General features: G+C 39.8%; 2 protein-coding genes across 5 annotated transcripts in view; one reads left to right on the top strand and one right to left on the bottom strand.

The window, feature by feature from the left end:
* The window catches only part of LOC139151025 (cytosolic Fe-S cluster assembly factor nubp1-A-like), a 43975-nt gene that overhangs the window by 14169 nt on the left and 3383 nt on the right, over positions 1 to 26423 (bottom strand). For 2 of the 4 annotated variants that reach the window (XM_070723543.1, XM_070723544.1), the window contains exons 2-6: positions 6705 to 6788; positions 5987 to 6161; positions 2498 to 2602; positions 1831 to 1964; positions 675 to 776 (exon numbers count right to left, since the gene is read on the bottom strand). In XM_070723543.1, the coding sequence (XP_070579644.1) occupies positions 675 to 776; positions 1831 to 1964; positions 2498 to 2602; positions 5987 to 6029 (384 nt within the window). In that variant the 5' untranslated portion in view covers positions 6030 to 6161; positions 6705 to 6788. Of the gene's footprint in view, positions 1 to 674; positions 777 to 1830; positions 1965 to 2497; positions 2603 to 5986; positions 6162 to 6704; positions 8099 to 9349; positions 9560 to 26423 lie in introns of those variants that run through there. The other 2 variants (XM_070723541.1, XM_070723542.1) reach the window with 2 other exon arrangements.
* On the top strand, positions 13389 to 25642 carry LOC139151023 (tektin-3-like). Its single transcript, XM_070723540.1, has 6 exons — positions 13389 to 16521; positions 17102 to 17172; positions 20947 to 21090; positions 22785 to 23007; positions 23229 to 23383; positions 23757 to 25642. Exons 1-6 carry the CDS (start codon positions 15826 to 15828, stop codon positions 23980 to 23982), a joined length of 1515 nt encoding a protein of 504 aa, XP_070579641.1. The 5' UTR covers positions 13389 to 15825; the 3' UTR covers positions 23983 to 25642.

Below are 26423 nucleotides of genomic sequence, written 5' to 3'. Positions count from 1 at the left end.
GTCAGATGCTGATGTTTGTGGTTCATTTACTCTGCCTTTTGTGAGAAAAATCTTAAATAGGTACATCTATAAATAAAGTAAAGGGTAGTTATTATTACATATATGTAAAGACAATGCCATGAAAATTGCAAATGTATTCAAATTTGCGTCATTTTATGGATTCAAAACACGTCCTGATGCTTCAAATATTCATATTCTTTGCCAACTCTGGTCACATGATGTGTCATGTGATCAGTCACGTGACCCGGAAATAGAAAACTTATGTATGAAAAAGTGGGAAATTTCATGCTGATTCAGAAAATATATGGTTTATTGGTACTTACTTAATTTTTACTCTAAGCAGTGTTGATGCAATGACCACACCCAAGATTTTATCAATATTTACATAAAGGGCCTGGTATATAGGAATACATTGGCCTTGGTAGTCAAGGGGTTAAGACACATTTATCAAACTAAAAGTTACACTTTGAATAGAATTTCACCTGTCTGTTAAGGACCTCTATATTAAGGACACTTTTCCCTTCCTGAAGGTGTGTCACTGTAGTTGGTGTTTCAACATGTTTTTGGGAGTAGAGTGAGAACTTGCAACTGACATACAAAACAAAGATAGTTAAAAAATCCTCAAAATTTACAGCTACTTGCTGTACATATAACCAAATAACATAATAACTTACCACAGGAGACCATCCTGACCCACTCTGATGCACCTGCTCACCTTCAAGACCCATGACACGGGGAATGGATGGACCACAGATATCAATGTCTAACACTGCAACCTGTTGAACACGCAGAAGTCAATGGGAGGAAGAGTGACTGATGAATTAGTATACAACATATTATAGATCATTAAAGAAACATGAATAGATAATTACTCATCAAAATCTGTTATCCTTAAAGGGGCAAACCGCGATCCCTGGTTCTCTCATGAGTGGTTATTGACATTGACTGTTTATGTGATTTTGGTCCTGTTTTCTCCTTTGAAAGTTGTACAGAGTCAGTCAGTTTACTTGGAGATAAAGCTTATAAAAACCTGCCCCTTTAATGTACTTAACCCTTTCACCACCATGGTTTGTCCCAAATCCACTGTTTTCTATGGTAAAGTTGGACCTGTATACAGGGAACTGGGGGTGAAAGGGTTAAGGTAGCTACATACCAAATACACACTTTCAGATTTTCATTTTTTTTCTCAGTTATAGAAGTCCCAAACCCTAATAAAGTTTATTTTTTCTGAAAGCCCTGATATTGAGAAATCTGACTGTGCACAGTACACTGGCATTATTTGCATAATAGTCATGAGACAAGCATTTTGCTGAACCTCCCAAAAATTGGTTTTTCCTCCATTTAGCAAAAACACTGCAAGATTTCTTTCTTATCTCTGTAGTAATCACCATGCCATTGACATATCTCCACATATATTTTCTGCATTATGAATACTGTATATGTATGCATGTACAATTCATACATTGAGTGTCAAAGTCAATTTTTCGTCCCCTTTATAACATGGAACCTTAATACTTTTGTTATAGTTTACAAAACATTAAAAGACCCTAATTACAGAAAAATTCATAAAAATTTGTAAAATGTTGTGCTAAAATTCTGATGGGAAAAATTGTGGCACTTCAATGGGTAAGTAGGCTTTTATGTAAATTTCTGAAAGCATGCATGTTATAGAGTGAAATCATCAGTTTACAAGATGAATTGGGTGTTTCAACAAAAAAGTGGAGTTTAGCACATATATTAGGTATCATAGTGATTATCCATTCAGAACAAACAAGTCTGTTTGAGTCAATATTGTCTGTGTTCACAGCATACCCTGGTCTATTTAATTACCTGTTTTGTGTCATCATGAGCAATGCCATGTGCAAGGTGAGACGTAAATGTGCTTTTACCAACCCCACCTTTGCCACTCAACACCAAGATCTTATGCTTCACTGTGGACATACGTTGTTTGATTTCCTCAACAGCTGTAACACAGAAATGAACAATATTTAAATATTTATGTGAATGTGAGATGGTCACAGTGGCTGAGGGAAAGTCACTATTTAGTAGTAAACAGTAGTCAAGGCAATGTTCTCCAACTTCTAGGGAGAAATGGCAATTTTCAGTAAGTAATTACCTGATGAGTCACCTATGCATATTTTTTGACGGATTCTAAGAAAATATAGACTGCATGAATAAGTATTTGCAAATCCTTTTTGTTAGTAAATATCAATCACAACTGTTCTACTTATAACACAAACCCTGTCTTGGCTTTCCAATGCAGGCTTACCTCATGCTATGTAATCCTTTTAGATTGATTGTTGGACTCATACTAGTAGGCTCCAGCCATGTTGTAGAAATGATCAGACACTTATACAAAATTTCCTCAACTGCTACAGATGTTACATACTAGTACATGTGAATCAACATTTTTGCACCCCTTCCCTATATCACAACACCCAAACCCAGTCTGCCCAAACCACTCTGTTGTGAAGAATACTGCATACCGGTACATTACCTGGGTCTGGTGCTCTTGGTGCACCGCTGGCACAGATACTTTGATTAGGACATCCCTGGCATGCTGATTCTTTGCCTGCAGTTTCACTCTGTGTGCCTGGACAGTCTGAAAATTCAAATCAATAAGTCTGTCTCATTTCCACTGGTAACGTGTGAGCACAGAAGGGCAAAAGTCACTTGGATGGATTAATTTTACATGTACCTATTCCCTGCCTTCCATGAGATGGTGATAATCACTGTTCCAAATCTAATGGAAACTGCATTTCCCTGAGATGGATTAGCAAACCAGGAAAATACGTGTTGAAAATACACCTTGAGAACTGTATGAGTGTCAGCAATTTCACTCATTTTGTTTTAAATTGTGTAAATCAATGTTCCACTCTGAGCTTATAAGCTCAGAGTGGAACATTGCACTAGTACATTATTGACGATTAGGAGAGCGCTGTTGACCGTAGCTATGTGAGCCACGTGTGTGAGACCTCTCCACGAAAACTTCCAGTTTTCAGTCTCTTTTGTCAAGAGTTTCCAGTTTAAGACGGTCAAATAGTACTTGTGACCACTCAAGGGTTCAGTGGCGGATAAAATGGGTGTTACATTGATGGTATGGCGGCAGAGAATGGGAAATTTCCTTCAACCCAGGCAAGCGAAGACGTGCAGTGGACACCAAATTGGAATTAAGGACAAAGTGACGGTGAGCGCCTTTATACAGCTAGCTTTGGTTCTGTGTCTTCTGTCATGTGGGGACATAGAGACAAACCCTGGTCCAAAGGGACAAAACAGGCAACTATCTGGCACTACTCGAACGAGGCAAAGTAGATTAACCGAGGGACAGTTTTCTAGTCCAGAATCCGACACTTCGCCAACACATACGCAACGCCATGACTCGGACAGCGAGAACATTGTGGATCAGCTGAAGACTTTCATCAATGCAAAAATCTCGTCACTCCACCAGTCACTTGATGAGAGATTCACAGAATTAGAAGAAAAGGCGGAAAGGAGGTCAAGTGAGTTGAAAGAAGGACTGAGAGGCGTAGAAAAGGAACTAAGCGAAGCCAATAAACGTATCGCAGAGTTAGAGGCTGAGAACACAGAATTGAGAAACAAAATGGAAAGGATTGAATCACAACAGGACTAGTATAAGTGGTCAGCTTCGGCGAAACAATTTGATTATCCATGGGATTGAACAAGTTGACAACGAAACCTGGGACGATACACAGTAAGTGAGGCTACCCACAATTCTCCGTGATCTGTACACACGGAGATCACTCACTGAACTGAAGCAAATTTCTTCTGTACACAGAACAACTCGGTCCATATTTCAAAATTCTGGCAACATAGTTCTGATCATCATAATTTTCTGATTTCTCACTGTGAATAATGAGAAGATCAACTCCTTTTCCGCGGAGGAGATAGCAATTTTGTAATTTTGTCGACATAGATTTTTGACAGCCATACACAATATTTTCAAGGAAACTAAGGGAATAAGCTGCATCTGTGTTGGCAAAAGAAAGGGTATTGATTTTTTTTAATGTTCGTAACAAAGGAAATTTGCATGTCTGACAGGTGGTATGATGAGACCATCTTAGTTGCTGATAACTTTATCTTGACAAGTGTGCAATTTTTAGCACCTCCAAACATTGACTTCTCATTCAATTTACTCTTGAATTTTAAACATAATCAATAATTTTGGAACATAGTTTTAACAAATAATCCTGAACTTAAATTGTAAGTTAAACATTGTTAAGAAACTGATAAAATTGAAAAAGCCTTTAGCAAAAAATGTCTGAGTGAACAAATCAAGGGGAATTGTGGGTAGCCTCACTTACTGTGCGATACAGAGACAAAGGTTCGAGATTTTATCACCCAGAAACTGGAAATTGAAGGTGAGTCGATGGAAATAGAAAGAGCTCATAGACTGAGTAAAGCGAGAACCAACCCGCAACCCATCGTTGTCAAATTTAATAAATACAAAGATAGAGAGAAGGTATATCATGAGAGCAGAAACCTATCCCGGGACAGCGGATTCAGGGTATCAAAAGATTTGCCCCTCTTGTTCGTGAGAAACATAGGAAATTAGGACCATTCCTTGAAGCCGCAAGAAAAGACAACAAGAGAGCATCTCTGCGCTATGATAAACTAGTCATTGATGCCGACGTGTTTGTGTTAGACTCTACCAAGACACCACCACAGTTGAAACAATTTCAGAATAGATAGGGGTGTGGCCAAGGTCGTGAATCTAACACATCCACAAGAAACAAAGTCTACAACGATACGGCATATAGTACGAACAAAGATGTATCACTGCAAGATTAGCACAATAATACTGACAGACCTTTACACAATGAACGCTCAGAGAGAATTTGTAACTTTTGTGATGCAAAGAATGTAGAGGATGAATTTCACTTTTGTCGAGTATGTCCCTTTTACAAGAGCTCAGAGAAAAATACCTACCTGGTAATATCTATCAATTTCCTTCCTTTGAAAAATTTGGAATGTTATTGCAATCTAACAATGCTGCATTGTAGCAAAATTTATCAAAATACATTTTCTATGCAATGAAGAAACGTTTAAATACATCTTCACAGTGATGTATAAACATTTATTAATTTATAGTCATCATGTAATATTCAACGGCTGATTTGCAAGATTTTCTTACACAGCTGCCTTTCCAAGAGAATTTTCACTTATTTTTGTGTACATCAAGGCTGGTGGCCCACTGTATGTGAATAAATAAATAAATATTGACGATTAATTTTGTAATGTGAAAAAAATAATTTACAACCTCCTGTATCTTGTGGTGCAGTGTGTTCAAGCTCCTGGCAAAGAGGAAATAACCCGTAGCCCTGCCTACGTACGATGCTGTTTGTTACCTACGGCCTCCAACACAGCATCATACACAGGGCTAGAAATACCGGTAGTGTTGTTGTTTCAGTTGTTGTTGTTGCTGTTGTTTAGAGGGACTGTATTTTGTCGAATGCTTGCCGGTTGTTTTAATAGTCCATGAAAATGAGAACGTTACAGGGTTGCTGTTTAAAAGTCCCAGATTCACTATTTTCAATTTACAAAGGTGCAATGCGTAGGCTAACGGTTTCAGTTTCGAGCCAATTTTTCAATATTGCCCTTAGAACTAAGTTCCGCAAATCGACCTATATTTTGGTGTTTAAACGCATCAGAGGCTGGGCTGTTTTGATTATGTATGGATCGGTACCTCAATGAATTATCAAAATGGCAAAACCACACAACTCTTTTGTCACATAATGATCGTGGCGTTGGCATTGGTACGGGCATTGGTACTGGCATGTTTATAATCTGTGCACGCCAGCGATATACATGTGCTGCTTGATAGAGCTGCGTCATCGTGACATAATTTTCATTTTCATCAGGCACAAGGGAAACTTTCAGCATAAAACCTGTCTTCTCTAATGTACTAATTAAACAGCGTGTTTCCTTGTGAATCCATACTGCCTTTTACAAGGAAAATCAAACTTACGTTCAGGGGCATTTTCTGGGACGTCTGCTGTGGCCGCCGCCATCTTGAATTATGCGCACGCGCAGGAGATCGGGTGCCTCCAGCCTTGCCGCGGAAGTGCACATGCATATTCAGATATTGGTATTGCTGGGTATACACTCCTTATAGGCCTATACGTATCAAAACATGGTCCCTCCTGACGAAGCAAAAGAAAAAAATATTGCCATTTTCTTTGCAATTAGGTTGTGAGGTCTGAGTAGACAAAAATACGATGAGAAAAGGCAGTGTTGCAGTCTTTACTTTTTGAGATATATCGCATAGAAATAGGCCTACGCCGGACCATTTGATTTCGTGCAGTTCAGAGGGCTGATTATTAAAGGCTGCAAAATTGCTATTTCATGTGGCGTAGAGATTTAAAACATTCTTTTACAAAATATCTTTAAAATTGTATAATAGAAAATGTGCGTTGCTGACCACCCAATTGAGGTACACAATTATAGTCCTCAAAAGCGCCTAGAAATACTGCTGAGTCAGCATTTTTGAAGGTTTTTTTTTTTTTAAGGAATCATCTCGAAATCTGGTACTGAGAATGTATCATTCAAAACAATTTCTCATTGAAAGTATTTTGACAAGATTTCAAGAGAATGACAATTTTGCTAGGATATTTTCTTCTCTTCTACATGCAAGCCGATGAAATTAGCTGATTCTACACTATGTTATGCGTATAGGGCCTACCTACCTTAATTACTCAATTATCTCAAACCTCTACCATGATCAACTTGCCCATAGCCTCTAGGCCTGTTTGGCAACAAGTATTGAAATCCTGTCGTAAAAATGAAATGCTGGTTTACAAGTTGGCTGTACACGCGAAAAATCATGTCATAGCCATTTATGATATCATTATGGTGTTGACAAACTAGAAATACGAAGTACCGTGCAAGTTGTTTATGATCACATAATACTAGAGTGACCAGCAAGTTAAAAGCTTAAAGCTAAACATTTATGCTAAACATGGTCACCATTTCTTTTGCAAATTGTGATAGATGATATGTATTCTTCAACTGTTCAAAGAAATTATTCCAGCAATGTAGTGTTATTCGGAGTACACAGTCTCAGAGTCATGCGGTAAATCAGCGGCAGTGATGGTAGCTAACTCACATTCAACTAATAAAACCTATGAATGAGAACGTGAAGACCCGATTTAAGAAATAACTGGTGAAGTGTTTCCTCATCTGTGTCAGTATATTTTACTATTGCATTGGCGTGTATGCACTGGGTGCAGTGCATTTCATTGTGGGAACGGGACAACTACACCCTGGTCCCCGGGCAAAAAAATAAACACTAAAAAGTGTGAAAAAAACAAACCGTAGGCTTCACTGAGTTTGAATATAACATCTAGTTCATTTATTTACAAGATGTGAAACTTGAAGTCAGTGTTTTTCAATGGCAGGTACAGAATATAAAACCTTTGGTCTGAAAATGTGTCATACTTGATATTAAATACATCTACTCGTTCTTGCAAGGGTATCAACTACTGTATCAGATGACAAATGTACAGTCATGCAATGAACCAAGGCAAAAACCAGTTGTGCCTAATGACCCGTTGTCGCCCTGGTAACGAGGAAATCTTATCTGTTGAGTCATGAAAAGACTTAGTTACCGACGAAAGACACTTAGCTGTAGTTCAAGTACATCTACTTATGGTATCTTGATCACATCAATGTCAGGGTCTGTGTTGCGGCGATACAAACGTAGCCATTGTAACTGGGGCAGCTGAAAGTTTAAGGTGTCTGACTGTCGCCTAAATAACTTCATCAAGTGCATTTAGTCTGAGAACAATGAACTTGGTCAATTGAAACCTGCTACTGTGTGATACGTAACCTGGAAGCCATCACGATGTTGTTTGCTGTGTTTTGCCGTGTTTGTCAGAATGTCACGGTGACTATGGTTTGTGTAAACTTACCAATGTCACGATTGTATCTTTAAACCACCTGTGTAGTTTCATTGTATGTGCTGTAACTTATCTGGGCGGGCCAAGGCATTCCTGTCATGGTAAGTTACATGTAAAAGTTGTAACGTGTCAGTGAATAGAGTGATCGTTTTCCACACAAGCCTTGACCGTGACCAACGAGGTGTCATTTCCGAATAATAATTGCACAAATTCAGTTATTGCAAACTGGTGTTTGAATTTGTATTCTTGGCGTTTAGTTAAACTCGATAAAATTCTAAAATAATGTAAAAAAAAATTCAACATTATTTGACTTGTCCGTTTTAAAGCACTGGTAACCTTTACATCGATTTATAGTTTGAAACACGAAACAAATGTAAACAAACAAACAAACTCCCAGAGAGATAATAACTACTTGTCTGAAAGAGAGAACATGAGACTGTATATCTTTGTTGTTTATTTAACATTGGAAATAATTTCTAATATTCAGAATACATAAGCTTATTTTGCGATTTACAAGGCCAAGAACTACGGCATAGCAGGAAGACAATTTTCATCGTCACATTGTTACCACACCGCTACAAGTATAATCATGTCATCATCATCGTCGTCGTCGTCGTCGTTATCGTCGTCGTCATCATCAACCCTGTGGAATGACAAATTACAAATAGAACAACATGGGAAAAACTGGAGAGTCCACATATCTATTATTAGCACTATCAATTATGATAGTAGAATTATTGTTATTGTCTTCGGATGACCTAGGGACCCGACGCGACCACATCAAGCAAACAGGCAGTTTACTTGAACCATGGAGGTCTTACTTCTATGGTTGAAATCACCACGGCGGCCGCTGTGTAACGAACTTCACGTATGTGGTTGAAATGACTTGTTGTAAACGCTTGTGAACATGGATAGTATGTCTCGAATCCCGCATGGTTCTCGTGTGCCTTTGACTTTTAGCGGTGAAATGCATATGTTCGACCCACCATGGAGGTCCATGGACCCACAGTGTCATCCTATCCAGTGATTAACAACCCACACATTCGTGGTTGTTCCACTGTACACTGCTGTAAACATGTAGTGAAGCGTATAGTGTATGAGCGAATTCTGAAGAATTCTGCTTCCAAGGTTGGCGGAATAACGGTCACGGTCTCTTCATCACCATGGCTCCATTTTGTAACTAAGATTAAATTTTGCTCTATTTTTATTTCGGTGTTACCCAAGGACACCGTGTGCATCCTTCATGACAGCTGTAATTAAAACATATGACCTCAGGGTAACTCTTAATTACTCATTATCGTTGTAATTGTCATCGAAGCCATTTCACTTGACATCCAGAAAAACAATCAGTGGCATCTATATTTAAATATTGTCATTAACATATGATTAGCGACAAGACCAGCGTTGAATATCAAGCAATGTTTTTGTAGTACCTGTTCAAAACGTAGTTCGACATCGGATTGCATCTGAGAGCTCCATCCCCCGGCGCTGGCACCCACCATAGTCAGCCACCATAGTTCACCTGGCCTGAGTGAGCCTACCTCCGCGGTCACAGGTGCCTGGAGTTGCCCGTGTACATGCATAGAGAGAGGGGCCTCTTCTCTCTACGCATGTACACAGGTAACTCCAGGCACCTGTGACCACGGTCAAGCCTGAATCATCAAGCGTAAACGGCATACCAATCATTGTCATGACAACCAGAGCTTCAGCGACCCACTGACAGACTTGCATTTCACAAATTTAAGTATCACTTATTTCAACTCCGACAGCTGTCTCTACAACCGTTACGGTTAATGTTTATTTTAGAGGCAGAGTAAGCCATGCCTGGAGGGTTTAGGTATGTACAAAATAAAATTTTATTGCAGTGAAGAATTTTTCAATCACAAAAGACGCTATTGGTGCCCAACAAATATTTCACAAATTAAAAATGATATATACCGATACCATGTTATAGTACGACAAAACATTACGTCACTCTGTGTCCAATTAAAGACATCCATCAACCTGCAACCTGGCCACCACTAAGTTTTACCGCAATCCACCCTCTTAGAGAAGACGGTAGCGCCGACACAGCTAGCCTACAGCTAATTCCTGCTGCGTAGCAAACGTATCTTAATGAGTTATAATTACACATTACCAGAAATTATAGGAGCAATATGGGGGTAACGGAAAAATTGAACGTATTACTGGTTTTAATCGTAATGTAAACACCTATTGAATGAAACGAGTGTACTATAATCGAATTAAACCTCAGACGATGAGACGTCTGGGATTAACTTATAGCAATGCCACATGATAGTAGGTTGAAATTGAAGATATGCCGTAAAATTCACCTGCTATTTTTGCCAGAGTTGCTGCCGCAAAATGTAAGCATCATGAATTTTTGTAACAGTTGTCAGGAATCAATATCATTTGATTAGCCTCATGGGCGAATGCCAAAAATCTCCGAAGGCAAAACTACTCCGACAAGGGGCGAGATTAAGCCTCAGGCGACTGTCTGAGGAATACCCTTGTCAATGCAGGCTATAAATTGGGCTAGAATGTAAAAAATTGATAAATTTTGTGTTTGTAAAAGGTATGAAATCTTCGCATTCTTGCTTCCACTAATTAAAAAAGCCCCACTGAATATGGCGGACTCAGATTGACTTTGATTCAAATGGGGTCGACCTGAGTCGACTGCAGCTGCGGAATTCTGCAATTTATAGCGATTCAACTCAGTGTTACAGTGCCAGACAGAGTCTGTTCTGTACTCCCGCTGCTTCTACGACCATAGAGCCCAAGGACGACATGAAAGGAGTCCCGAGTTCAAATCATTACTGCACGAGACGTTCCAGATTAACATTTTCGAAGACACAATTATTTTGTTCTTTGTTTCTGTTTCGGTTTTTAAAAAAATATAACGTCAGCTAGTCCCGTTTTCATTTGTTTATGATAAGTACATGTATATAATCATGTTTTACTTCAATGTATGCGACTGAAGACCAATCGGGAATTAATATTCATAGTCAGCCGCATTCGTCAACAACAGGTGCATGGTGACATCTGTACGGATTCATCGCCTAATCAAATTTGCACCGACCCCAAATCAAATTGAATTAATTATTACAAATAACTGCATAATTCATGAACACAGACTGAATTATCTTGTGCTGATCGTAGGGAATAACGCAGTCTACCACAAACTTCACGGATGGAAACGGGTTTCTGCGTCGACAGTGGAAGTTCCCCTTGCTGCTGTCAACGGCTTTAGTGCAAGGCTTTGCAAGACGGATTCGGACTTAAAAAATACATCGGCCGTCGACACCGTAATCTAATGGCCTCTTCAGATAATTCTTGAGAAGCACATGTAGCATTAGTATCCTGCATGGAGATGTAGCTCTGGTACATGGTAGGCGACTCGGAGAATAGCCATGGGCGAATGAAATAAGAACAAACAAGCAACTTTACACTGTTTACAGAAACACAAACGAGAGCTCAGCTCATAAGTATAGAGGTTGCACTGTTTATCATTGTTGCGTCGTTAGGAGTGATGTGTCCACGGGTATCTTGATTAGTCAACAAAATGACGTATTAAATGTGGAGCAGTAAGTATGAATACCAAAGACTTGTGTTGTTTTATGGGCAACCTAGCACAGACGACCGGATACGGCGCCTCAGAAACAAAATTTACGATACACCTGGTACCACCACTAACTGTTAGTGGTTAAGGATACTTTGTAAATCACAAACGTCCCATGGAATAGATCTGGTAATGTATTACCTTGAATAGAAATGATTATTGGACCAGTTTAAAGTAATATTGCATTGCAGGATGGTTAAACGTTTCACTTTCGTTTGCAGTGGACGCAATTTACAAAGTTTTAGCTTAGGTCTACCGATGTAAGTCACACATAGAACGGTCATTTCAGCTGTAACCGTGGTTTTATCAATCTCTTTCTTTAGCTATGTTGGTTATCAGCAGCAAGTTTTAGGGTTGGCGGCGGAGAGGGAGGCGGAGAGGGAGGGGGGCAGTACAGGGCGCTACAGCTAGCACATTGCAATTCCAGACTGAAGAATACTGACACTTCAACAACACTCAAGTATAATAAGCCTACCGGATTGAGCACTTATTCTTGAAGTGAATACGACCAACAAAGTCCCATAGCCTCCGGCAATTACTCTTTTAGGCAGCCTTTGTACACAGACAGACGACACGGTTTGTGATTGTGTAACATTAAATACGCTAAGCTTTACCATTGCTTCAGGCAGGACAATTGTTTGAACAGGACCTATTACCGGAGCCAACAAATAAAAAAGTACCACACATAAAACACGACGCTTTCGATTAGTAACAATGTCTGGGGGTTAATTGTATATATGACGTGTTAACTCGGCAACAAAGGTTGTACATGTGCATCCAGGTGGAAATCGAACACGAACAGAGTCTTTTGACGATAGCTGTCAATTATACATTTATAAGCTGCAACGTGTACACAACGCTATCGACATATTGCAATCAACTGAGGTGAATTCCGAGGTCGTTTCCTTGGCAACACAGCGTACTGAAAGCTATCTTCTTCATTTTTAGCTTTTCTCAGTGTCTTCCTGATCAGTTTTAATTAAAAATAATACCAGTCTCTCAGTTATTTTAATATATTCTGTATCCAAGTCAATCACGGCGTTTCACCAATAAAAATATGTTACACATGGACCAACGATGGTACAGATATTTGAACAACTACTGAGGTACTAGTAGCTAGATAATGATACTAGAATTTGAATAATACCGTGTATAGTTATGAATAGATCCCATGGTCTGTCATCGTTTGAATGTATTATTCAAATATGATCAGCATAGTAACTATTACCAACAATCTGGATGAATTTAAGGTTTTGACAAGTCATGGCAACAGAAAACATTTTCAGCGAAACTATATATATATATGATTGCATGATGCACGAAACTTAACAAATATTATAAGTACTTTGTATTTGAAGTAATTAATGTTATTATTTATAACGCTTTGCTTTCCGCATCGAGCACTGTAAGTTCCCACGAGGACATCTGTATACTTATATATATATATATATATATATATATATATATATATATATATATATATATATATATATATATGAGAAGTATAAACAATGCTTGATATTAAACAAATTAAGACACAGGTGATTCATGTTGCCATTGGTAATGGCAGCAGTTGTGTGGTCTTGGTAACTGTCTAACACAGTCCTCCCTGCATAACCAAATAGGCTATCAAATACAGGAGGTCAAGAGGTCACCAGACGTGACCACTTTGCCAACTCAGGCTGTACGTACATTTTACGTCTTCAGATCATGTATCGATCATCGCCGACAAATTGTCTTTAAATTGGCTGGTTCAGAATCGCACTACGCCGACAGATCTTTGTCAAGGAAGATAATTTTTTTTTCCGTTAGACTGCTTAGAAAACTGACACATGGGTGGTTGACTTTACAATCAGTGTATTAAAATATACATCAAACATGTTGAAGAAAATACGCAAGCGACAATAATTCCTGTCAGGTTCTCGGACACACAAAGCTATCTTGTATGTAAATTGACGAGTTTTTATGTTCGAGAATTATTTAGATCTATGAAATAAACCTCTTATGTGAGTAGTGTTCTATGCAAAACAAGCAGACATTCGACGCCAAACTATAATTTATCAAATATTAAGACTAATATTTATACTAGCACATAACGTTTGCCTAACATTGTGTCATGTAATTTACATTTCAAAATAATATGTCTGGCAGAATCGGAAGTTAGAAAGTCGGTTGGCATGGAAACTATAGCCACCATAAAGCAAACACGGCTCTCGAAACTAACAAACAAGACAAGTCTAATAAAGACAATAAATTGATCCATTCGTAAATATTGCCCTTGTCGGCAATTTTCTTCCTTATAATTTACATTGCCTCTCACGATCTGCACTCAATATTTCTAAAAGACTCACACAGGAACACGCAGTTCTAAGAAAAAAATACAGTAAGGCAAGTGAGGATATGGGCAGTTCGGCTGACTGAATTTCACACTGACTGAAACAGTCTGAGAATTTTGAAACCTATAACGGAAAAACATGTTATTGAAAACACATGACTTCACACAAAGTTTAATGATTCAATCCGAATAAGGTCAACTGTTGCTAAGGCAATAGACATGTGATCACGAGCGACCATGCCTGTGCATGCGTTGAGTCCAAATCACTTTCAATCAACTCTCGTAATTGTACTGTTGCTCTTTGCAATTGTTTTGAAATCAGTCATAAAATTTGGATCTTTACGAGTCACATCATTGTCGACCACGTTTTTCATTGCTTTTTAATACACCATTGCTGGTTGATAAAATGAAATGTAGCATGGTGACGATGAACCCCTGTCGTGTCTCAGTTATCAGAACATCTTTCGGTGTTGTCCTTTGAGAAACATATTACTGTGAAGGAAACTAAAGATGCAATGAGGAATTCATCAGAACCTAATCAGATAAATAGATGGGCAAGGTTTATTCAAATGTCAGCATTGCGTTCGAAAAACTCAACAACATGTACTTTGCAGGCATTATGACTCCAGTATAGGCTTTGACGGGCCATGGCAGCATTCTCTGACTCTCTGTGGCATTATCTTTAATAGTAATGCGGTATTTTCAGACCCACTAACTCCCACCCCATCCCTTTGCCCATTCGCTTTCCGAAAGATATCTTGATAGCTGAGATTTCTGTCAAACACTCTGCTTATGCTTACGAATGAACAGACACGATCAATTTTTGTCCACAAAACAAACGTCAGATATAATTGGAATAAATGTTAAATAAGCCGTGCTATCTTCCAACTCTAAAATTGACATACAAGTCTCTTGTTAGGTTTGGACGGTATATTTGATCGATTCTACAGTGAGTTAGCTACACTTTATCTTGTCAATCGACCCTCGACAAACCAGACACTGGATGATGGCACATCTCAGCCTTTAGCAAACACTCGAGTTGGTAATCCGGTTCTGGTTGCTTTGAAAAGATGTCTTAATCCTCAGAGAAACATTTGCCGTGAAATCCACATTGTTTGAAGCGCGTCTGAGGAGCTACTTTAACTTCAGTGTCCTAGTGGTTTAGAAAACTGTTGTGAGCCTTCCTGCTGTTGAACTGTGCAAGGATTAGTATTTTGTATTTAAATCAACATTTATTTTGACGTTTTAAACGTCTCTATCCACCGCCTTGAGTCTCCCAATCTGGTTCCATCTCTTTGCAGCACTCAGAATTATCACCCGCTTTCAAAGGCATTGAAATAAAGAGCCCCTTGTACAGTGACGAGATAGAGTATTAATATTTTATGACCGAGCTAACTATCTTTTGGCTTGATCGGCCGGATTGATCGATTAACAAGTGTCGAAACTTTCACGTTTCAATGGTTACCAGGGGGCGGAGCCACTGTGATCCCGGCTTTTATTGTTGCTTTCATTGGCTTCACAATTTGTTTGTAATAGAAGCCCGCTAGCTACAATGGCGTCCTTCGCAACTCCCTTAGTTACCACGTATGCGCGGTACCGATATTCATGAGCTGACGCATGCAATTGGCCGAGTGGGGTATCCATAAACATAAGGCTTGTTGCGAGGTAGCCGTTTTGTGTACGCCATAAGACTAGGTCTTGTAGAGCCTTATCTGTCGACATTTCATGTCAGCCGGTTACCCAGAGCCAAGTCCAAGTTCGGCGGACTGTATTCCATCGGTCTGAAGTTCGACAGTTACGTTTGGACACACCGGACACGGGGAAGAACGACTAACTTTGTTGTCTAGAAGTTCTCGAACTGAAACGGCCCAAAGTACCACTTAAGGTCTGTCCCGCCCTGCTTTAGGATACGATCGTTGACACTGTCTAGAACAAGTACACGTACAGCTTGAATCATGCAGGATTACTATGGACAAACGATGACGGCGAGTTATTTCTCCGGTCCCCGTACGGGTACCGGAGCAACATTTCTGCCACCTCTTGAGAGTACCATGCAGGCATCTTACAAGAGCTATGCACCGCCATTTATTGTGAGCCAGTCTCTAAATCTACCATGGAAGCCCAGCGTGTACTACAGAGGAGCTAACAAGTTGAGTCCACTGAGTCAAAGTGCACCTGCCGCCAACCCAAGTATACTGAGCCGAGACGATGCCGTTTACAAGGTCCCTCCAATGATGCCGTCCAATCGTACTGCTCTCTTCTCCAAATACACCCCAACAGAATGGTTCAAGAGTAACAACACAAACTACAGAACCTCCGACATGACCCGCAGCGCAGCCCAGAGGCTACGCGACGAGAACGTCCGCATCGCTCACGAGACAGACGCCAGAACGGTGAAAACACAAGTGGAGTCGAGCAAGAACCTGGGCCAGAGGATCAGCGATATCAATTTCTGGAAGTCCGAGCTCCACAACGAGATCGACGAGATGCAGAAAGAAATCAATGACTTGGCAAACTGGAAGAAGAGAACCGAACACGCGCTGAGAGAAACCGAAGGACCGCTCGCCATTGCCCAGGAGTGTCTGTTCTCCAGAGAGAAACGACAGGGTATTGACATGGTCAATGATGCCGTAGAAAAACAACTTTTGAGGGTGAGTAAAGTCTGTCAACGTCTGAACGTAACAATTTTTCTTGATAATTCAAATCATAAATGTCATGTTCAACGTCGAACACTGTCGTTCACAAGTAAGTGTAGTTGGTTTCTGTACAAAACCCCGCCATGATGTAATTTCCATTCTTTTCTTTACTAATGATCACTTCAAGTTACTATAACGATGTTGTTGATTTAATTACTTCCATTACAAAGCAAACGAGGTTCAATTCCTAACAGAAAATATAGAAAATCGACAAGCGTAGATTTCAAGACGGACACAGCATGTTTAATGCAATATTACAAACACAAATGAATGCTATAACAGACTGTATCTGACAGCGACTCATTCCCGCCTTTAGCACCGTTAAAACTTCAGACGGCGCGGTAGACCGTCACAAATTCGTGACGAGACTGTAGACGAAATTCAACTCTTATTAGAGAGAAATAATTGAAGCGTGGAAGCACCTCAAGCATACATGTAGCGGAAATGAATTCTCTGAAAATGAAATACATTGCAGTGAAATGTACATTGAAAAAAGTAACACACTCCCCCCTCTCATTGAATTTTTATCTTGTAGGAAGTGGACACCATCAAACGCTCTCAAGACCATCTTAGAAAAATGATCGACCGCAGTGCTGCACAGCTAAGGTAATAACTCAGATGCCATAATCACCTGAATGTTACCTGTAACTTGGTCAGAAACGTAATTTCTCATCATGCGACAAAACAACACACAGTGCACACAACACCTTTCTTCACGGAGAACATCCGCCAACAAGTGGCCTTCAAAATTCTGTCTACAAAATTCAAGTAAAATAAAAGTATTCAAATGAAAATACCAAATTCATTTGTACGGTCAGGTATTATCAGAGTCAGGAAATTACCGTTCATGATATTGGATACTGCGCATAGCAACACGAGGTTAAAAGGTGTAGCCTGCATAAATAAGTTATGACTTTTTTTTACGAGAAATCGATTTGCCATAAATCATGTAATGTCTAGATGCATCTTTCGTCGCATAGTTTTGTGTTTCAACGCATGATAATTCTGATAAAACACAATTGACATGATTCTGAGGGGGCATATAATGGTACACGCATGGTTGAGGTTACCAACGATCCAGTCTAAGGTCCGGCCTATACAAACATCGCACGGACACCTTAGACAGGTCCAGATAAACTTATCATGTTATCATGTATGCATTGTATACGTAAACACTAGCGGTACCCACGAGGTCGAAAACAGAAGGCGGATATCAAATATTACCTGGCTGAAAATTAGCTTGTCAGGTAGTGCCAGCGTACACGTGCGCGCATTTAAGATGTGTGCGCAAGGTACGTGCACAGTCATATGACAAATAATGAATGCCAAATTTCAGACGAGGACAAAGATGACCTCTCAACTCTTGGAAGACATTCGAACCCAAGAACCCATCAAACGTCAATGCACTTGTTGACAGTGGCACGGCTGACTACTAAGCGACGTGACAGTTATAAATCCACAAATGGCATTTACATTTCGAAGCTGCTAAGTGCTAGACTCGCGTTTGTCGAACCATTGTGCTGCTGCGAAGCCGACCAAAGGTTGATTTGATCGCAAAAATAGGGCTGCATGCAGGTGTAAGGAATTTAAGCGCGTGATACAATATCTAACAGTCCCGTGAACTCACATTTCTTGTGTGGCCCTAACAAAGCGTCAAAGCTATATCGGGAGTTTCAAACGTGTGAAAATTCGCGGCTCTTGCGTTATTTCAATACAAACTTCCCTTTTAAACGGGTTTAAATAGCAAATGTCTCATTACTTCGTGATTGTGTCGCTATAGGTAACAACAACAACCTCTATAATTAATTATCTGAAACCTTACAATATATGTTAATTTTACGAGTAAATCTTCCAACTGCCAATGCAATTGATCAAGGTCGCCGATTGAAAGTCGGACTACGCTCGACCACGTATTCATGAGAAATGGGGGTAACCCATAGCAACGGTCCCACCATGACCCCACGACGAAACCGAAGGGAGACACCGAATCAATGGTTTGATTGTCTTAACAGCACAGTTACATATCCATATAACGGGACAAATTTACCTGAAGACTTTGACGATCACGATAAAAAAACACACAACATAAGAATTCCACAGACTATACAGTGTTCCGTCGCTGAGTATGGAGTAGACTGCCACGCCATTGTGCTCGATTTCAATGCAGTGAAAGAAGTTTACATTCGGTCAGGGCCTTCTAGCACACTCAACCACTTGAAAGGAAAGCACTCACTTCAACTTATTCAGGTACAGAACAAAGCCTCGCCCATGCATTGGAATGCTCGGTTTGATTTCAGGTACAGCAGCAAGTTACTAAGCCGACAGACAAACCAAAAGCGACCATCATCGTGATTATTCGAGTTGAAACCTGTACCAAGCAAGGGCCAGAATCTTGATCTTTCATATAATTGCCAAGAAAATGAAATCTCCAGTCTGCTGACAAACCGAAGCAAGTGTAAACTAGTAATTGCGGAAAGGCAAACAGTACATATTTATAGCGAACTTTCACTTTTTTTTAACACTAGAAAAGTTAATTTCCAATTTTGCAGTACACTGTACAAAGTTAATGCAACTCGCCGATTCAGGATGTAGGAATTGGCTGATGAAAATTAAAGAAAATATTTTTGAAAAGCCAATATTTAGTGCTAGTGTAAACATTACACAAAGGCCATAGCAGTCACATTAGGCAATTACATGTAGTGTGTTTAACGGTAAAAGATACAATATTTACATAGGAAACTTAACTAATTCACCGTGCGGTTATATCGCATGTCACGCTGTGTCTTGTTTGTCTGGACGTTCTAAAAGGGCAGTCGCTGGTTACTTGTTTAATTATACCAAGGGCGATATGGTCAGTAGAATCTTTTTAGAAAAGAGCAATCTATAGGCCTGGTATCCAGCGCCTGCCGGACAGCTTTACCTGGTAGTTTTCGATGCATAAAAATCAGTCTGGATCGTCATGTCCGTCAGCACCCATGGCGTTCGCTGTTAACAAAGCTCTTCAAAATGTGATGATCACTGAATCGTCGGACGTGCCTTTTGTTTGGCCGTGTCAAGTTTATAGCGCAACGCTGATCTTGTTGTGTTAGCAGGGGTTTTATGCATGTTGGTTTTTACAGCTCGATCTGAACGTGGAGCATTAACTTCCATTGACAATCAATCGGTGTTTTTAGTTGTAAGATGACATAACAATTGCGATCGATATGACCGTGAAGTTGACACTGAGCGAGATGGTGACACGGTTTGAAAAGAGAACAAACACAGCCGTTAGATTCCACCCAATCGGAATTGGTAGTCGCGCACTGTTAAGATTGACACAAGGAAGATAAGACCGGCAGAAAATGCGAGGCATGTCGTCGTTTTCTCCTCCTTACTTGATGTGTTTGCCGATGGCAAAGCAAGGTGGAAATCCCGAGGGACGAAAAGCCGCTTGGCAACGACGCTTGTTCCTAGCAACACGCCGCATTCAAGGGCCCTACACTTGCCAAGAGTATCCATTTCTATCAAATTATGTTTATTAGACGATACCAATTACTCTATTCACCATTAAAAGGCGATCATTAATTAGCGAAAGCGAAGAAAGACGTCGGGTGCATATGCAGGCACCGTATGGCCATGAGCAACAACGACCGAAGTGGGCGGATAACAAAGTCGGCCCGTAGGTTTTGCTGAATTCATTTTATCCGTTAGCCAAACAAGAAATTGCCAATTTTATCAGCATCCATTGAAATATGCGACTCAAAGATCCGTGCGACAACTGCATACACTTCAAAGGCAGAGAGAGAGAGTTACTTTTCTGCGACCAAAAATCAAAGAACATTCCCACTCGATATTGAAGCTAATTGGCAAACGTGTGTGACCAGAATTTATTAAAGCAAAATTGATTTCAGATACAGTTTCAGAAAAAAACATACCTGTACTGCTAGAATTCATTGTAAATTTAATGATGGAAACATGCGATTTATTTTGTCGAGCACGTCTCTCTCTAGTGAATACTCAAGTACAGAAACGACATGCCTCGAAACACATAGCGTGTTTTCAGTCGCTCGGCTCGCGTGACTCATGCCAATATTTTTCTATTAAAACAGTGTTTTTTCCGAGGTTTCACACTAATAATGGTAATTTAAAAGCTTGAACAGATCCTCAAAGCTAGACATACCTGCAGAGACAGGAAATGAAAGAATTTGCAGAAACCAATTTACAGAGATGTCATCGCAAAGTGTTTGTTTTGTGTTTCACTCTGGCGTCACGTGATCGAGGACCAATCCCTACGTGCCTGTCAAAGTCTGGACATAATCAGTCTCTGTATCGTTTCAGAAATAACGGAGAAGATAAGATGAATACCTTTACATTTTTTGGTCTCTTTTTTTTTAATTACAGCATGGACAGGGCCGCTCTGCACGAATTGGAGAAGGACACAGCCGACAAGTACCGCGCCCTCAACATCGATGCCAGGAGTCACCAATTGCACAACAACGCCCAGGGTATTAACTTTCACCGGGGTGTGGAGTCCATTGACAACACGTAAGTAACTTAGAACGCAAGAATCACGAATCTTCAATCTCTTGTTTATTTTACCTTTTGTACACCAACCCAGTTTGTGAGTAAATTTAGTCAGGATTGTCGTTAGGCTATACTATCACAAAAATGAAAATATAATTATTCCTCTTTCTACAAAGGCTCCATAAGCTTAGACAAACCATAGAAATAAATACAATTTGGGAGAAAGAGGATTAAAGATACCAGACTCTGAAATGTCAGTAGTGGAATGTCAACTCTAAACGTGACGTTTGTCGATTGCTACGGTAAATTGCTATTCAAATGCTTGGCCAGATATCGCAGGTCGACAGTTTCTTATCACTTTATTTAGAACGCCTTTGAGGCTGAGTTTATCAGTAAACGAGAAAATCAAGCCCTATCTTTGACTCTACAAATCGACGCCATTAAAGTGTGTTCCAATAAAATCGACAAGTGATTCATCGTGATACACGAGCATCCAACTTTCGTATTCCCTGGTGACAATGAAAGCAATGGCTCCATTCCACCGAGAAGACAGATTGAAAGTATTCATTGTACGGAACCCTTCAAAAATAAAAATCCCTTTACTCGTCCAGCATTGTACAAATTAAGAAAGCCCGGGGACTAGGGTTTGTTTCTCGAAGCGGTGCTAAAACATCATTGACGCCAATTTACTCGATTCAAACGCAAATTTTATCCTCCGTTATCATATCCGATCTCTTATTCGTAGAAATAAAGGGATTAACCAGAGTCCCGTAATCCTAGGTTGCCAGGACAACGGCCCTTTATATAATGAGATAAGGCACCTAATCTGACAATTTGTCATCGTCGCCTCTTGTGTGAAGATTTAGGAATGCACACCCTTAGCTACCAAATTACTCGTCATTTTAAATGCCAGGCTTGAAAATAATTGGAATACGTAGTTAAAACTTTAATCTGTTTTCCTACAAGTTAACTGCCAAGCTAGCTCTAATTCCCCTCTGAAATTCCATGCTTAGAAAAGAAAAGATTTAGCCAAGGAAAATATATCCGAGTCCCTCTAGCACATAGACAAAAAGACAAGCAAAATTTAGTATTTGTTGTTAATTTCACGTGTGTTCTCGCCAGCGACATGACTGCTAGAGATATCAGATGACCTGACCGTTGCTAGGGAAGTAAGGCATTGTCGTTCGGCCATCCAGAACGCTGTGCATTCTAAAGTTCAGCCTCGTATAAATTATGTAGAGTCTGCCAGTCAATATTCCTTCAGAAGCTTAATAAATGTTTAAGTGTTTGCACAGCGAATGCATTCATAATGCGATGCTGCCCGCAAATTGAGTTCCAACCACATTTCCCAGAACAACAAACTAAAAAATAGATTGATGTTGAGAAAAAGTACAGAGATATGCGAACCACAATTTAATATTTCGCATGTAATCAACAATTTGATATTCACGGTAAACTGTATTATTAACTAAATTAATGTAAGACCGGGGATGTCCTTAGTTACGGTTGTCAAGCTTGACGAGGTCATAGGTCAAAATAAATACAACATACACGAAAGACAGGTGTTTCCTTCCCGGCTGGCAGGTATGTTTTCTTCAATTACACCTTTTAATAAATTCTAAAAACAAAACGACACGCAATTTGTGGAACAAGGGACCCGTCAAATGTCAGTATATGGCGTTCTTATTATTAAAATATAATTTTGTTTTTAACAGTGTGTCTTTACCCGAGAGCTGGGCTAAGTTCACCAACGACAACCTGTTACGTTCTCAACGTGAACGCAACGCATCCCGGGGACTGCGTGGTGACATCGACAGCGTCCTGCAAGAAACTGCCAACGATATGTGGACCCAGTACAACTCTACTAATGTCGCATTCCAGGGCAGAATCGCCGAGAGTCTCGATGCCAGAAATAACCTCCAGGCTCACTTGGCTAGAGTAAGTCCTTTTATGATTACATAACGTCAAACAGAGTACCTTATGAAAAAATGAATATTTAATTTTCAAAACTAATAAGACGGTGCAAACCTTTTCTACTCCACGAGCTTCAAGAATGAGACCCCACAAGCATCGGATAGACCAGAAATGTTTTATGAAAATTGAGAGACAGCGTGAATTCTACATGAACTCAGTATATTTTTTGTTTAATTTTTGACTAGGTGCTGCAAGAAATTAACGAAATGGAAAACAACATCGACATGCTCCGTAAAGCCATCAAGGACAAGGAAGCCCCATTGCAGGTCGCACAGACTCGTCTTGATAATAGAACCAAACGACCCAACGTTGAACTGTGCAGAGATCAACCTCAACACAGGTATGACATTTATTTTACACTTTTAAAGCAAAAAATATGCCATATAATTATCGCGCTTGATATTTGACAGAATAAGTTTGGTATCATTCTAAAATATATTGAGAAGGCTGTGCCGTGTTAGAGGCAATCAATGACTCGAGAACAATTTTTCTCTCTCGATGCGAAGGAATTGACAATGTGACCCCTCCAGCAGAGTAGTAATCTGATCGTGGTCCATCATTAATGAATGAATGGAGTGGAACGTAATTCATTTATTAGAATGAGAATATAGAGAAGACATATGATCGTTCGACAAATAGCGCCCCCTCGAGGTTATTTCGGGTCACCATCACAGTGTGTATATCGTTTACAAACTGTTTGTATTCTTTTGCAGACTCGTCAGAGAGGTTGGTGAGATTTACGAGACCGTTGACGTGCTACAGAACCGTCTGCGTGCTGCCGAGGCTGCCCTGCAAGAACTGGTCCGCACCAAGTCTACCTTGGAACACGACCTGTCCGTCAAGAACAACAGTCTCTTCATCGATAAGGAGAAATGCATGGGTACTCGCAGGACATACCCAACCACCACCAAGCTGGCTGCCTACAGAGCTACTCCCTAGAAAGTTCCAGCATCCGCACTTGCCAGAGCATGGCTTGCAGTACTATAAGTTGAAATTTATAGACAGCACTCCGTGCTTTTCCTTTTGTTTGCTTGCAAAAGGAGAGATCAGATACTTTAAGTTAAAGTGTACTGCGTATTTTAAATTATTGTTTTGACTTGACTGAAGATGTTGATAAATATTACCTTGATCTACAAATTGTCCAATTGATTATGTGAAATACCATTAATTATGTGAAATACCAAAGATTGCAAACCTGAAAGATTATGTCAGTGATGCAAATCCAAGGATCCGCAGGGGGGCACACACTTGATGGGAATTAACCGTTCCAATATCTACCTAAACTACCAATAAATGTTTATCCGTGCTTAAAGAAGAGACATGCAAACAGTATTAAGATAATGCCGCAAAAACTTACATATCAACCAGTCTTACTCAAGCTACATGCTCTAGGTGATAGTGCAACACCGCTAGTAAAGTGGGTGAACCATAGGGGGTGGGATAGGTGAGGTAGGTGTTACGGGTGAGATCAGGAGAGTATGGTCGGGAGAATGGTGCTGTCTGCTTTATTTAGTCACGTAATTTCTTCTATTTTGAGCGATTTAAGAAATACAAAATTAAATTTTTGTACACAGTGATTCGTGCACGTCATGTGACGTCATCCAGATGTCGGCAGATAGCTGTATTTACAAGTGATCCACTGATCACCATCGGGTATTCATCCGTAAAATTGGTGACGTCATAATGTGTGCACGATCGCTGTTTTGTAAAATACGTCATCGCTTCATGTGTATTTAAGTGTGAATATCACAATTATGCAAAAATAAGCCTTGATGAACTCACCGTTTGCAGCTGTAGACCAAGGTTCTGTGAAGTGGCCTTAATGCACAAAATGTTTTAATTCTCAATTCCTCTGATGTGTACATATTTAATAATCCAATTCTCGACGTTTAATGTATATCTTTTTCTGCGAGGTCCAGGGTAGAACGTGTACAATGAAGGAATAACGGGAGCCCCCAGTTTGTTAGAGAACAAACGTTACACGCTCATATCAAAATGGAAAAAAAAACAACATTTATCTGATATTTCTGTATAAACTGTGTGAGGAGTGAGTTTGTTTTTTTATATAAAAACTTGTTTGAATATAGTTATCAGCAATTCCGTCCAATTTCTTGTAAGTTTGATGAGAAAAGACGTTATTCATATCGTTTTCAATAATTTTTCTCAGCTCAAGGGGTTTTACAAGGAATATTTTTAAACTCTTGCTATGTCAAAGGTCGATGGTCATCTGTCCTTGAAAGGCCACAATGCGAATACAAAACAATGAAACATTTGGTTACTATTGAATTTATGACGGCGACTCTTCAACTCAAAGACAGATTTGATCGATCACGATATCCCCTAAAACCACAGGGGCAGGGTTAAACTTTCTTCTACTTGGACTCGACTACTTTTTCGTTTCCGTCACTTTTCTTGGTGCTGTGCAAACAATGCCTTATGTATGACATGCCACACGGATTACATTATTACCATATTTCTTGCTGGTGTGAATAAAGTCTGATAAATATCATTATTGTTTTTTTTTTGAATGGATTTTTATCTTCAAGAGTGCGATTGTTACACATTATAAAAAAGAAATAAAAACATCGTATGAAACGGCCCGGGGTTTGTGTCTTTGATTTTACTTATAAATTCACCAGTTTATGTACATTATATTAGTATACGACTATTGTATTTGGGTGTTCCAAACTTTTTGTCAACAAGGCACGCTAAGTGGACATTCAGAGTTTTCACATCAATGAGGTAGAGTGAAAGTGCTCATGCGCAGTTATATTAAACTCCCTGAAATAACCTGTCAGCTATTGCCGGCCTGAACACACTTTGTTTCATATATAGTTATACATCATTTTGAACTTTTTAACTGTTCTGTTATCGTTGAGGACGCCCTCTAGAATCAGCAAACCAGAACCATAATATTGTAGTAGGATCCTGTTCTACAATTACACATACGTTAGGTGCAGCGAACGATGCTGTACAAAAAGGTGTTCGTGCGCAGTTTAAATTTAAAAGTGATTAGTGAACGGGAAGAAAAGTCAATTTTTACCGTCGGCAGGGAGAAACTGTCTGGCAGTGGGTACTAGTTGAAAAGAGGTAGAAGAAGGGGGAATGCTTTGGTTGATAGAACTTCATGGAAGATTATAACGCCTAACGTAGAGGGGAGTAATGTTCCAATGTTGCAATGATAAGTATATGTGCGTACAATTTCGTGGGCAGAAGGAAAGTGCTAATGGTCGGTAGAGGGCAGTGGTGTAGTTGATCTGTTGTGGGTTGTGGGGAGCGGGAAGACTATGGATACTGGATAGCAGCTGAGTTGGCATCACAATTCAGTGGGAGGGCATTTTTCTTGCCCGTGCTGGTGGGAGGGCAGTTACGATCGCTCT

The sequence above is a fragment of the Ptychodera flava genome, chromosome 15 (assembly GCF_041260155.1).
Source record: "Ptychodera flava strain L36383 chromosome 15, AS_Pfla_20210202, whole genome shotgun sequence".
NCBI classification, from domain to species: Eukaryota; Metazoa; Hemichordata; class Enteropneusta; family Ptychoderidae; genus Ptychodera; species Ptychodera flava.
The sequence above is the reverse complement of the archived record's forward strand: the minus strand, read 5'-3'. Positions and strand labels throughout refer to the sequence as shown.